The sequence below is a fragment of the Myotis myotis genome, unplaced genomic scaffold (assembly GCF_014108235.1).
Source record: "Myotis myotis isolate mMyoMyo1 unplaced genomic scaffold, mMyoMyo1.p scaffold_m19_p_5, whole genome shotgun sequence".
NCBI classification, from domain to species: domain Eukaryota; kingdom Metazoa; phylum Chordata; class Mammalia; order Chiroptera; family Vespertilionidae; genus Myotis; species Myotis myotis.
The window spans coordinates 77762948-77776047 of record NW_023416357.1 but is presented as its reverse complement, the minus strand read 5'-3'; the positions used below and the strand labels follow the sequence as shown (position 1 = coordinate 77776047).

At 41.8% G+C, this 13100-nt stretch overlaps 1 protein-coding gene across 1 annotated transcript in view; it reads right to left on the bottom strand.

Annotated features, from left to right (window-relative positions):
• The window catches only part of MEGF10 (multiple EGF like domains 10), a 168762-nt gene that overhangs the window by 37181 nt on the left and 118481 nt on the right, over nt 1–13100 (bottom strand). The window contains exons 9-13 of the mRNA XM_036310750.1: nt 10223–10435; nt 4203–4377; nt 2531–2651; nt 1591–1754; nt 557–659 (exon numbers count right to left, since the gene is read on the bottom strand). Of these exons, the coding sequence (XP_036166643.1) occupies nt 557–659; nt 1591–1754; nt 2531–2651; nt 4203–4377; nt 10223–10435 (776 nt within the window). The remainder of the gene's footprint in view (nt 1–556; nt 660–1590; nt 1755–2530; nt 2652–4202; nt 4378–10222; nt 10436–13100) is intronic.

Genomic DNA, 13100 nt, shown 5'->3' with positions numbered 1-13100 from the left:
TGAAACCATGAAGCCATATAAATAAGGAGAAATTTGGTTAGAAAATTGGTATTCAACCATATTATGAATTTTTATGACAAATATTATTATAAGAAAAACTACATTTTAAAACTTTCAAATTCTAGTAATGAATATTTCAACATTTGCATATTGACCATGTTAATATTTAATATTTCTATCTCGGTAAGGTGAGCTCAATTACATTCTCATGGTTTATTTTAATCATTCTTTCCTCAATGCTCCAAAATACCACAGAGGTCTTGCTAAACGCTTCAAAGCAATTCACACTTCTCCCCTCTGGCCACCTGAATTCTGACCGCTGGACCTTCCATGCAGGCTCAGGAGAACTGCCCTGTCCAGTTCAACAAAAAGTCCTTTCTGGATAACAGGTTCATTAGGCCTAATAGTAATGTTTCTTGGGAAAAAATGTGTCAGCTTACTGGAGACAACTCTATTTTCATTCTTTCTGTACAGTTGACCTGTGTGTGTGTCTTTGAAATAGCAAGGGGTAGTGCTGGGCATAAATTGGCACATTTCCCATTTCCTGGGCTCTCACCTGACCATCCGGGGAGGCAGCGGCAGTGGCCCGTGGTGGGGTGGCAGCCGTCTGCGTGGCTGCAGTCACAGCGCTCTGCACAGTTCAGCCCATACGTGCCGTCCTGCATGGGAGACAGCAATGAGGACAGGGAAAAAAGACAACGGGAGAGAAAGGGGCCACAGTCCCAACACCTCTCAGCTACATGCATTATAAACACCTCTTTCCATGCCTTCTTGGCCCCCAAAATACGGGCTCCAGGAGGTCAGCGTTTTAAAGTCCCTCAGACCTTAGTTTATGTCTGACATACGGTTGGTACATATGAATGGTGAAATCAAGATGCTGATATGCATATATGCAGATGTACTTAAATATGCCAATTAATTAAAATAATATTTTTATCTTATCATAAACCACAACTTGCACCCTCTGTCCGTCTGTGGTGACCGACACAGAGGGGGACGTCCAGTGATGTATATATCTCCAAAGCTGGTCAAGTGTTGAACTAGGGAAACCTTTGGGGATTCTTGTGACTCCAGAACTATTTTCATTAAAAAATGGCCATTTCCAAACCTTCTTTTACCACCTCAATGAGCATTTCTGTGACACCATCACCACCCCCTGCAGTTCTCTGCCACTTTCCTCCCCAAATGCTGGAGGGTTCCCATTACAATGGAAACACAGTATTTGGAGAGTTGACAGGCATACACTGAATGTTGGGCAAATGCTACTGATTGGCTGCCAGGAAGAGGTGGGTGTGTAAGAACAACAACAACAACAACAAAAATAGACGGGGATGTGGGGGCTGGAGGAGGGGTGGCGATTAGGAGAACCTGAGATGAAGGAAAAGAAGAAAATGATTCTTATAAAGCTAATCAATTTCATGTCTACCCCTTTTCTGCTCCTATATCCGTTCTAAGTTCAAATACATAATAGTTACTAAGATTTGGTTTGCACTCAGATACTTAAAAAAAAACCCCAAAAACTGCAAAAAGAGGCTAACCCTCTGGCATGGGCTCCCAGGCGTTCCCAGCGGGGGTACTGGCTGGTCGTACCTGGCAGGGAAGTTCACATTTCAACCCGCGCCATCCAGGTGCGCACGTGCACGTCCCATCCAGGGTGTTGCAGGCTCCGCCGTTGAGGCACTGGCACGTCAAGTTACAGCCAAAGCCCCAGGTGCCACTGGGACAGCGGATGGAGCAGTCCACCCCGTGCCAGCCTGCCATGACAAGAAGGCCAGAGCACGTGAGGAAACAAAGGCAGCAGGGAGTCCTGCCAAGCCGTTCCCAGCCACGTTCCCTTTAGAAGCGTCTTAGAGATGCACAGCAGTGTCCCAGCCCCGGCACAGAAAAGGACAAAAGCCCCCGAACAGCCACATGGGTGTGTGATCCGTCACACAGAGGCCAACATGAGAAGCGCTCCTGGGCTAAGGGGGGAGGAGACATGGAGTGAGGGCCGCTTGAATGCAGAGTGATGCCGAGTTTTGTTCCGGTTAGAAAGGTGAAATACTTACATGGGAGGGGAAAGGAAGGTTTGCATTTGAAAGAACCACCTTGTCTTTAATGCAGGACCCCCTTAACCATGAGCACTGAGTACCTAGGGTCCTAACTGCTGCAGGAACTCTGAACACACACGTGCTGGCCCTCACGTGAAATCGGTGCTTGGCTGCATTTCTCGTCATGACTCCAGGTCAGTAAACTTAGGCGCATGGACACATGTCTGCTCGGCTTAGTCATCTCCAAAGTGCAGAGACTCACAGAGTTTTGGAGCTGAGATCATCTCCTATGCCTGAGCCTCTTCCCTGACTCTTCAGAGATCATCGGTGAGCCTACCCCCGCCAATCACGAAAGCAGGAGAATCCGTCTGAAGGGCTTGTTGAGATCAGGCACTGAATTTTGGCACAGCTGGACCTAGAACCCTCGTTAAGGTTTCATTGCTGTGACTTTAGGAGATAAAAGGACCAGGATCAGAAAACAGACTCTTTCACCCACTTACCTGCCTTGCAAGTACACGAGCCGTCCACAGGAGAGCAGACAGCATCGTTCTTACAGCCACAGAGAGAGGAACAGTTGACCCCGTAGGTTCCCAGAGGGCATGGCGCAGAGCAGTCAGTTCCCTAGACAGGCGCAAACAGGAAAATGCATGCAACTCTACCCACTGAAATAAGGCCAGCGCAAATAAACAAAAATATATCTTGGTGATACTAATTATACTCCTGCGCCAATTTTAACACATTGTATATTACAAAGTTGCTATAATGTCACCACCATACAAATTTAGAGATTCAAGGACAATGCTAGCTGGCCCATGTTTATGATACAGTGTTGAATAACATCCCCAAAAGCCTGCTGCCTTCATTAGTTTCCTTGGTAGCAAATATAAAACCTTTTGTCCTTGCTCAGACAAGAAGCTATATCACAATAAACTGCAGCTGTAAAATTACTGTCAACAAATAAACATAAATATGAGCTATACATTAAATCGCAATGCTTCCTAGACTTCCTTGTATGATAAATATATAATATGATTAGTGGGTGCAGCAAAGCAACAGCCCACATGATTCAATTTGTTATCTGACGGCGAGCCTTAAACCTAGACGTTGGTTACCAGAGGTGACTGGAGGTGACCTCCTTTTAAAACAGAAGGGACTGCCCTAGCTGGGTTGGCTCAGTGGAGAGAGCATCGGCCTGTGGACAGAAGAGTCCAGGGTTTGATTCTGGTCAAGGGCACGTACAGGCTCCTCCTTGGCCTGGGCCCTGGTCAGGGCTCGTGTAGGAGGCAACCAACCAATCGATGTGTTTCTCTCACAGTGATGTTTCTCTCTGTCTTTCCCTCTCTCTCCCACTCTCCCTAAAAATCAATGGAAAAACATCCTCAGGTGAGGATTAACCAAAAAAACAAAACAAAACAAAACAAAACAAAAAAACATACCAAACAACAACAACAACAAAAACCACAGAAAGAACGCTTTAAGACAAGGCAGATTCAAGGGCTCAACCAAAGGACTATGTCATAGGTTAGAAAACCCTGTAAAGTCCTCTCAGCTCAGAGAGTTTATGATTCTCTTGTTCTGCATGAAATGCTCTGGAATAATCATCAACATCCTTCAGAGTTTAATGTTCTCTTTAAAATGGGAGAAATAATTCAAAAACAACCCATTTTCCTTTAAAAGATTCCTGATCCGTAGCTAAGAAACCTTAGCAAGTAGGCAAAATTCTGCTTTATCGGCATGCATAGGCATTTTTGTAAGTTCTAGATTCCCAAAGGGACCAAAAAACTTATGTACTACTAACCATCACATGGAAATACATGGAATTAAGATAAAAACTGTTGACAACAATACATATCCTACTTGGAAAACTAAACTTTATACTGCCTATACAACAGTAAAATAATTACGTAAGGAATAATTACAATACAGCATACTTCATGACATATATTAATTAATTAACTATTGATGCCACATTTATAGTTTTACCGGCTTTCCCAGTCATCATTCTAAGGCAATTCCTTGTGTCGCTCCTTACTAGTTTTCATGCTTTATCTTGTTAATGATGGGATTGATTTTAGCATGTTCACTGTACTTCAGAAAAGGTCACATAAATCATGGTACTGATATGAGCCACATCACACCCTTGCCTCCCTCCTCCAGAGCCGAGCCACTTACTTTGAATCCCGGGGCACAGGTGCACTTTCCAGTCACACTGTCACAGTCAGCCCCGTTCTGGCAGCTGCAGATCTGCTGGCAAGCTTCCCCATAGAATCCAGGAGAGCATGTCTCGTTACAGTAGAGGCCTGACCAGCCTGGCTTACAGGCACACTCTCCAGACATGGGGTGACAGCTGAGAGCACGGAGAAGAGGAGCAAGTCACTTTCAGGGAAACGTGACACCCAAGGCCCATGCAAACGCTACTTTAGTCGTGATCACTCATCATGTGGGCAATTCCACATACAATAATGTACACTTCCTTCTCAGGCTTGGTGTGATTTAATTCATCAGCTCTACCTGGTGGGGCCTACAGAAATGTTGCATGGGATCAGCATCATGCTCTAGGAGGATGACTACCTCTACTGTGTCCTTTGGTCTGGAACTCATTTTAATTTTCATAAATCAAAAGCACTGATTCAATAAAAGGTTAACACGATGAAAAGATCTAAAGGACTCCATCCAAGGAATGATACCTTATCAGTTAACCAGGGGTGATGTCCGAGGAACTCCAAAAGTTGCAATCTTTTCAGCCTGTTTCTTCTCTAAGCTCCCCATACCTGGTGGTGGTGGTGCAGCTGTCTCTACCTGTAACAGCAGCCACACTGATGGGCCAAGCAGCCAGCTGTCGCCCCACAGCAAATGGATACATCAGCTGTGCTAGGATACACGCCTTTCTGAGCTGGACACAATAGGGCACTCTGTGACACTCGAAACACATGTGCCTCTCAGCAAGGAAAATCTTAACAATGGAACTAGCTCTGCTCACAATGGAAGACTGTTAAAGATGGGCGTCCTCTCCAGAGAGAAAACCCTCCCCTTACGTAGGGTCAATAACAAAATCCACTGTGGCATCCAGACATTTGCTAAAGGACCTCTCTTGGAGGACTGTTCATAGATCTTCTACTCTTGGAAAGAATGATTCTTTGGGATGGATGAAGACGGAGGGAGGAATTCCAGCTGTCCCACTACCTGGGTAAACGAAGGGAAAGCACACAACTTCTCTGGGCCTGACGTCCTCATCTGTCAAGTGAGGGTCTCAGCCACACCCTTGTAGTGGGACAGTTTGCTCTCATTTTCATAAATTTATTTAGTTATACTTTTAGGCCCCATTACAACTAAATTCCCACAAGCAAAGGCCTAGGCATCTGTCACAGGCCTTAATTGTTAACACCAGGTCATTTTTAGAGTGAAAAAGGCAGTTACTGACATTAGGACAACAAGCCTAAACCAGATGGTCCTTGAGACACCAGATACAGGGTCACCCTACATATAGCCCTTAGGCCCTCATCATCTGGCCATCGCCTACTTCCCAACCTCTTCTTTCATTTCGATTACTATGCTCAGTTGTAATGGATTTTAGGGTGTGTGGGGGAAAAAGCGTTGAGATTTTTCAACTCAAAGGCCTCACATGGGCTATATTCCATATGCCTAGAATGCTGTTTCCCACTCGGCCTAGCTCTCTCCATCTTCCCCGCCCAGTCCAAGCTTAAATAGTATATCTTCCTTACAGGGACATTTTCTGACAACTCTCATTTAAAACAGGTCTCTCCTGTCATTCTCTTTCATAGCATCCTGCTCTTTCTCCTCATCTACTCATCACAGTCTATAATCTTGGGTTTATTTTTTACAATCTTTCAATGTCTTCCTTCCCCTCTACACTTTGAGCTCCATGAGGGCAGGTGTGTTTTGTTACTTGTCCCTGGTGCACAGAAGGCCCACAATATATAATGATTAAGTGAAAATGTCACTGTTTCTGTGTAGTAGGGTCTGACTCAGGGACCTTGGGTTCCCAAACGAATCTGCTTCTCTCTAATCTCTGAGTCATCGGCAATGTTCAATTGTAATCTCTATATTGGAATAGAAAGGCAAGATTTCCCCTACAATAAGTTTTTAAAACGTCAAAGTCATGGCTTAGAGGGACTCAATGTGACATTAATGATGATACTGTAAGTGAATGCACAGACAGGCAGCCAGCGCGGACTCCACCGATGTGTGCTCACACCATGCTTAGCAACCCATGTGCATTATTTCATTTAATCCTTACAATCATCCTAAGTATTAGGTGTAATCCCATTTTATAAATGAGGGAACAGGGACCTAGAAAGAGTAAATACTTCATTCAAAGTCTCATACAGGTAGTGGCAGAATCAAACTCAAACCCACTTTAGTTATTTGTTTTTATACCAAAGAAAAAGGAACTTTGATAGCAGTCCACTAAGAAAGCTAGATATGAAAAAAGAATTGCTATTACTTAGGATATAGCATAGATCAATTGTTAGCAGGACCAATAAAAGCCTGTGTTGTGCAAAAAGCAGGGACAACTTAAATTTAGTTCAGTAAGGTCCTACATCTGAGAAGAGGAAAATAAATAGTTTGGGAAATGGATTGGTTAAAGTAGTTTACCTTATCTAACCATACTATAAAAAAGGATATCTTCTCGTGGAAAATATTACTTTACATTAAAAGGAAAAAATAAATTTCATGGTATAGATATAAATGTTAAACAAAACAGGTAATTTGGGGACAGGAAATTGAACTAAGCTAGAGGCAGACAGAGAAATTGATATTCAATGCCCCCCAGTGAGTATTAGTGCAGCGCACTGGTTCTTGGATTGATTGACACCCAAATTAGTATTCTGCAATTTGTAATTAGGTATAGGAAGCCAGAGCACTTGGCAGGCATTTGATGTGTTCTTGTGCTGGCAGCTTAATTGGTAATGAGACAGATTTACGTGTTGATGTGAGAGCAGCCGATTCAAGGCTGAAGGGTGGTAAACTCCTATCTGGTCTCTGTCTATAGAACAGCTTGCTTTGTGTATGTGAAAATAGGATTATACACATATAGGAACACCTATCATTTTATACACATATATAACTAGATACCCATCTTCTAGTAAAATTTTCAATTTAAGAGTTAAATTATTATAAGCCCAATACAATATTGGCTAAAATAGAATGAGTTCTAGAGTTTCCTTTTATTCATTTCCTTAGATGTTATTAATGTTCAAATATAATCAGGTGGCAATTGCAAATAGGCACATCCTGATTGCCCACAGCTATTAAATGTCTTCATTAAGAAGAGCTAATATAAATATCTCATGTGGAATCTTACTAAATCTCAAGTTTTATTTTCACATATAATCATTTATCATTTTATTTTTATCAATTGGTGTTGTTACCAAGAGGTCAAAAGCATTCCCACCATTGAAGTTAGTTTTCAGTTGAAAAGTCCAGGCCACAGTGACTGTCTTTAGGCTCTATAACAGTACTGTAATTTTAAATGCTAGTATCATGAATGAATATATTTAAATTCATTTGAACCATATGATAAACGGCAAAATAAAAATGGCTACAACTCTGCCCATCAAGAGGTAGAATGTACTGAATCTGGACTTGGTTGTGTGACCTGCTTTGTCTAAAGGAATATTAGCAAACATGCAGTAACCAAATGTTTGCAAAATGTTTGCACATTGGAGCTTGCGGCTGTGTCTTGCTGCTTGTCACCATATAGAGAAGCCCAGGCTAACCTGATAGATGCTGGAGACATAGGGTCAGCCACCCCTCTCACCCATCAAATGTTAGCTATGTAAGTGAAGAATTCTAGCCCAATCAGGCTCTAGTTGATCTGCCAACTGAACATAGGGAGACCAACAAAAGAACCACTAAGCTGAGCCCAGCACAAATAGTCATGCCAAAAAAAAAAAGTCACCAGCTTATAAATAATTGTTTTATATCAGTAAATTTGGGATAGGATTTTATTTTTAATGCAGCGAATGCTGATACAAACCCCTACCCAAATATACTAGTACGACTGCAATATATGTCAATATGTATGTCCTTATAACTCCAAATTTACCAATAGGCAAGCTAAACTAATAGTTTGCATTGTATTAGTTAACTCATTAATTATAATGAAAGGTTTTAAAATATACATAATAAATTATGTAATAGAAAGCTCTACTTGCGTGATTAAATGGTAAAATGAACAAGCTTGACTTTCAAATGATAAAAATATTCTATGGCTTTTAGTTCAAAGGAACCATATGTTTCCAGGAATTTTACATAGAAGCTCAAGATACAAAAATCAGACGCCTGGCTCCACTTGTGAATTCAGCATGATACAGTTATATAATCAACATTCAAATGGTTTTACTAGAAATCTGTAAAAACTAATTTTTAAAAGTAGCTTTTATTATTTGGAAAGCACTTCACAGGCCATTTGTTTTTTAAACTTCTGATTGTTATGTTTTATTAGACAGGTTTTTGTGTTCTTTTGATCTGTGATTGTCAAATAATTTCATGTACAATTGGTCCTCCTTTTCCATGGTTTTGCATTCAGGATGCAATCAAGCGCAGATCAAAAATATTTAGGAAAAAAACACACCCAGAAAGTTCCAAAAAGCAAAACAAAAAATTTGCTGAATCCATGTGAAAAAATGATATGTAGGCATACCCTGCTGTAGCTTACATGCAAATATAAGTGAAATGCAAATACTACCTATTAACTGTCCAATTGCACTTGCCACTGCTAACATGGTCCCCAACAATAAAACCAACATTTTATCTGCTCTTCCAATTCTTCTCCTAGCGGAGCTCCTTTGTATAGGTTTAGTAATCTATTTGATTTCAGGCTGTGTCTACACACAATGAAATGGCACACTGGCATTAAAACACTCTTAACTGTCACTACATGTGGCTTACCTTTGCTGGGACAAGCTTTCTGCAGGAAAGGTAGCCAAACTCATGACTTGTCCCTAAATTCTGCCAGCCCCTTAAATATTGGAAAGGTTAAAAACAAACAAAATCCTGTAGAGATTATTTATTTTTACTCCCCAATGTTTGTTTAGCCTTGTCATGTAAATAGTGGCAGGATTTTCCAATAAAGAAAACCAAAAGTTGACTAAAGTAGCTCACAACATTGCTTGAGATCTTAAGAATGTACTTCTTTGATGTGCCCCATTGAAATGTATGCCAGCATGTGGGTATGTGTGCACGCACTTGCGCACGCGCACGCGCGCACACACACACACACACACACACACACACACACACAACATGCATACAATGCAAAAGTCCATTTTTTAAAATTCCAAACAATGGTTTAAAAAAGAGACCAACCACAGGCTTGTGTTTACTTTTAATTTTTGTGCATTTGAGATCTGATGTGGCCACGAGCTATCTTTTAGAAACATAAATGAAAGAACAGCTGTGCTGAATGCAAATAAAGTAATTCTTGTAACGTCTGAGCTGCTGTATAATGCACAACATTTTGGTCAAACTCAACTTTCCCAGCAGTTTACAAATGAAACCCAGAATTCTAAGTGATATGTATCTGGTCCTTGGGGAAGGAAGAGGAAGTCAGGGGGGTGGAAAGATATTTTCAGGGGTAGACAAGGTACAGTGGGGTGGGTGGGATCATGGTTTCCTGTTCTTAAATTCTTCGAGAGATTTTTGAGCTAAGAGACCCCTGTGAGTTTCTATGTCAGGGTAATCAATTCTGAAAACATATTTCACATGTGACAGCCACATGTGGAGCACTTTCACAAAAACGTCCACAGATACACTTCCTCTCTACACAGATGTTCTTTCTGCCAAGCAAAAGATGTTACCGTGAGAATCACTTTGTGAGACTTTTACATACTAAACTGGCTTAACCCATATCTCTCACTGCATCTTTGCTGCTCAGGGAATGTCACAGAATCCCTCTCTCCGGGAAACGTTCCATTAACCTCAGCAAGTTTAATTTTTGCTAGTCACCATTAGTACAGAATAGGATTTGCTATCCACCCACAACCATCTGACGGTGTTAGCACTTCTGATGTAGACCACCTCCCACCAAGCACAAAAGTCTTCCATTCACTCAGTGGTTCCTTGCCCAGGACAACTCAGAGGCAGGAACGGTCTTGGGGTGGGAATCTCTCTGCCAATCTCTCCTTTCAAATGGTGGCCATGTCCTTCCAGGGGCAACGGGCCCTCACCTATGAGTGTTGTCCAGGTGGCAGGGGCAGCGCTTGTCACATCTGATGCCGTAGAGCCCGTCAGGACACAGGCGTGCCTCGCAGTGTTCGCCAGAAAAGCCCGCTTCACAGAGGCAGGAGCCACTCACGTGGTAGCATTTCCCCCCGTTGACACACTGGCAGGTCTCCGCACAGTGCACTCCGTATCTGCCCACAGGGCACTGGTCCTGGCACCTGCCAGGAGGAAGGCGGAAGCGAAGGTAGACTGGTTAGTACCTTGTGAAACAGTCGATTCAGACAGACCTTGTTATGTATAAATTGAAATTACTTTTTGGACTTGGTATTTATTGAGTGGTTACCCCTTTACAGGTATGAAGAGCATTAAGTGAATTACTCTGACTACAAGCATTAGTAACAGCAATATGAACTGATCAAAGAAATAACGTAAACAAAATAATGAACTTGGGACATGAAGCATGATTTATACATAGTCTTGCCAAAGGGACATAGGACATTCTAGTAGATACCAGGAAAGGGAGAAAAGAAACTGTCCAAATGTTAGTCCCAGTCTGTAATCAGGAAATAAAACACATGTTTCCTGGTCCCCAAAAGAAAACTGCAGCAGATTCTAAACTAAATTTTAATTCTGTTGGCGTTCACATTGACATTAATTTTTAATCTCAGCCATGCAATTAAAGCTATGTAACTAATAAACAAAGTCCTCTTTAGATCTGGGAGGTGTGAGGTACTGAAATCAGATGTTCTCGACTCTACCCTAGGAGCAGAGCGGGCAGGTTGTAGGAAGGCGTGGAGATCCCTAACGCAAAATATTTATTGAACAAGTTATTGTCTTCTGTTGGGGAGAAGGGCTGCCAAATGGCAAGGAAAAAATATCAGACCTCAAAAGTTCACTTTATTGTTTGGCCTGAGAGGCTAAGTGGTGGAGCTTCCACCTATGAACTAGAGGTCACGGTTCGATCCCCAGGCAGGGCACATGCCCAGTAGGGGGTGTACAGGAGGCAACCGATCAATGATTCTCTCTCATCATTGATGTTTCTCTCTCCCCCTCTCCCTTCCTCTTTGAAATCAATAAAAAAATATTTTTTAAAAATTTCTTCACTGACCTTTTGAAAAAAATAACATTAGAGCTCAGTCCCAGAGGAAGGACATGCTCTGGGAAGCTGGATCAGGAGGAAGCGAAGTTGTTGGAGGGAATTGTGATAGCGAAGAGAACACTCATTGCTCCAGAGAGAGCAGGACCAGTTCCTGGCCAGCCAAGCCTCCTTTCGACCGACCGGGCAAGGTGACTGGATGGAGCTCTCTGCAGCAGAAGGAGTGCTTTTAGCCAAGGGAAAGGGAGATGGAGGCTCATCTAGCCAAGCGCTCGCCACAAGCCGGGTAGCACTGGGAGTCTCAGCAGCCGCTTCCCATGCCGTGCCAGACCCAGAGTCTAAAATGTAGGTCAGCACTGCACTGTTCAGATGGGTATAATGCGAGCAGCAAGTGCAAAACACATTGAAGCATACTGAAAAGCAACAGCAAAGTGGCTGAAAAGCCAACGTTTCCCACAGGACTGCATATGTTTAATGATAGGGTGTGGTTACTAACAATACCAGGGCTGGGCAGGAATTCTATTTAAATGTAAAGGATAAATCTTGAGAATCCTTTGATACTTTTCTGGTTAACTCTGGCTCTTGCATATATTAATGTGATAGAGACAAGGAAAAGAGCCTCTTGCAAACTGGGTTTCACAGACTCTAGACATCTTTAGGTGTGTGTGTTAACGGGCAAAGTCTTCGAATCAACTGCTCAACAAATTATTTGGTAAATTCCCGAGTAATTGCACTAGCATTTAGCAAAAAATCAGACATGTGCTTTACGTTCCACATGCGTTAACCTATTGTTAAACCAGAGCATTTTTAAAAGGTATTCTATTTTTAACTAGTAAGAAGCTTTAATAAGTGACATCACTTAGTTTATTTCTTAAAGATGTAAACTTCAGAGAAAGAAATACTGAGATCCTATAATTTAGCCCCATCATGGCTCTGCTAAATTCTAGTATGACAACTTTGCAACCTGTCTGTCCAGGTTTCGTTGCAAGTTAGTACCAAAAAGAAAAAGAGATGTAAAAGGGTTTCTCCCTCTTGTATGGATTTGAAAATAAACCCGAATGCTAAGCGCTGGGCTGCATGATTGTAACTTAGGAGAAAGCACAGCTCTTCAAGTGGGTGGACCGGGTAGAGATCGGAGGCCTGGAAACGCGTCAGCTACCAAATGACAGGGAAGCAGAGTGTATATTTTATCACGTCTTGGCAGAGACTTCCTTTTCTCTGGGAAAACAGTATTCATAATAGCTGGTCCTGGCCATATTTATCTTTCTAACCTATAATTAAATATACTATTAGTTTGTGTTATAAATGGCAAAAAGCCATTTGAATTTTACTTCCTAAAGTAGCCAGGATGTAAAGCTTGGTTCATATTCCCACTTCTTTTCTGTCAACACTGCATTTGTATGAAAATCCTATTAATAATAGTTATGCCCATTTCCATCTTTCAAATGTCTAGAAGTAGACATTTTCCATCTTGAAAATAAACACGATCATGAAGTAGCTTCTACGTTTCTGATTGGCTGAATGTAAAAGTCTTTCGCAAGCATTCTTATCTCCCTTTTTTGACCCCTTTATGAAAAAGTAGCATCATTTCCCAGCTAATTTAATGCCCCTACTGTTGCTTTTGTGGTACCAAGTGGAACAAGAAAAGCTATCTTAGGAATCAGGAAAACTGGAAATACATTTTCTTAGGAGAGATGACAGAGAGGTGGATAAAAATAGAGCAATAAATATTGGCCACAGTAGAAAAATGAATATTTAGAGTTTCTACATATATTTTTAAGATTTTG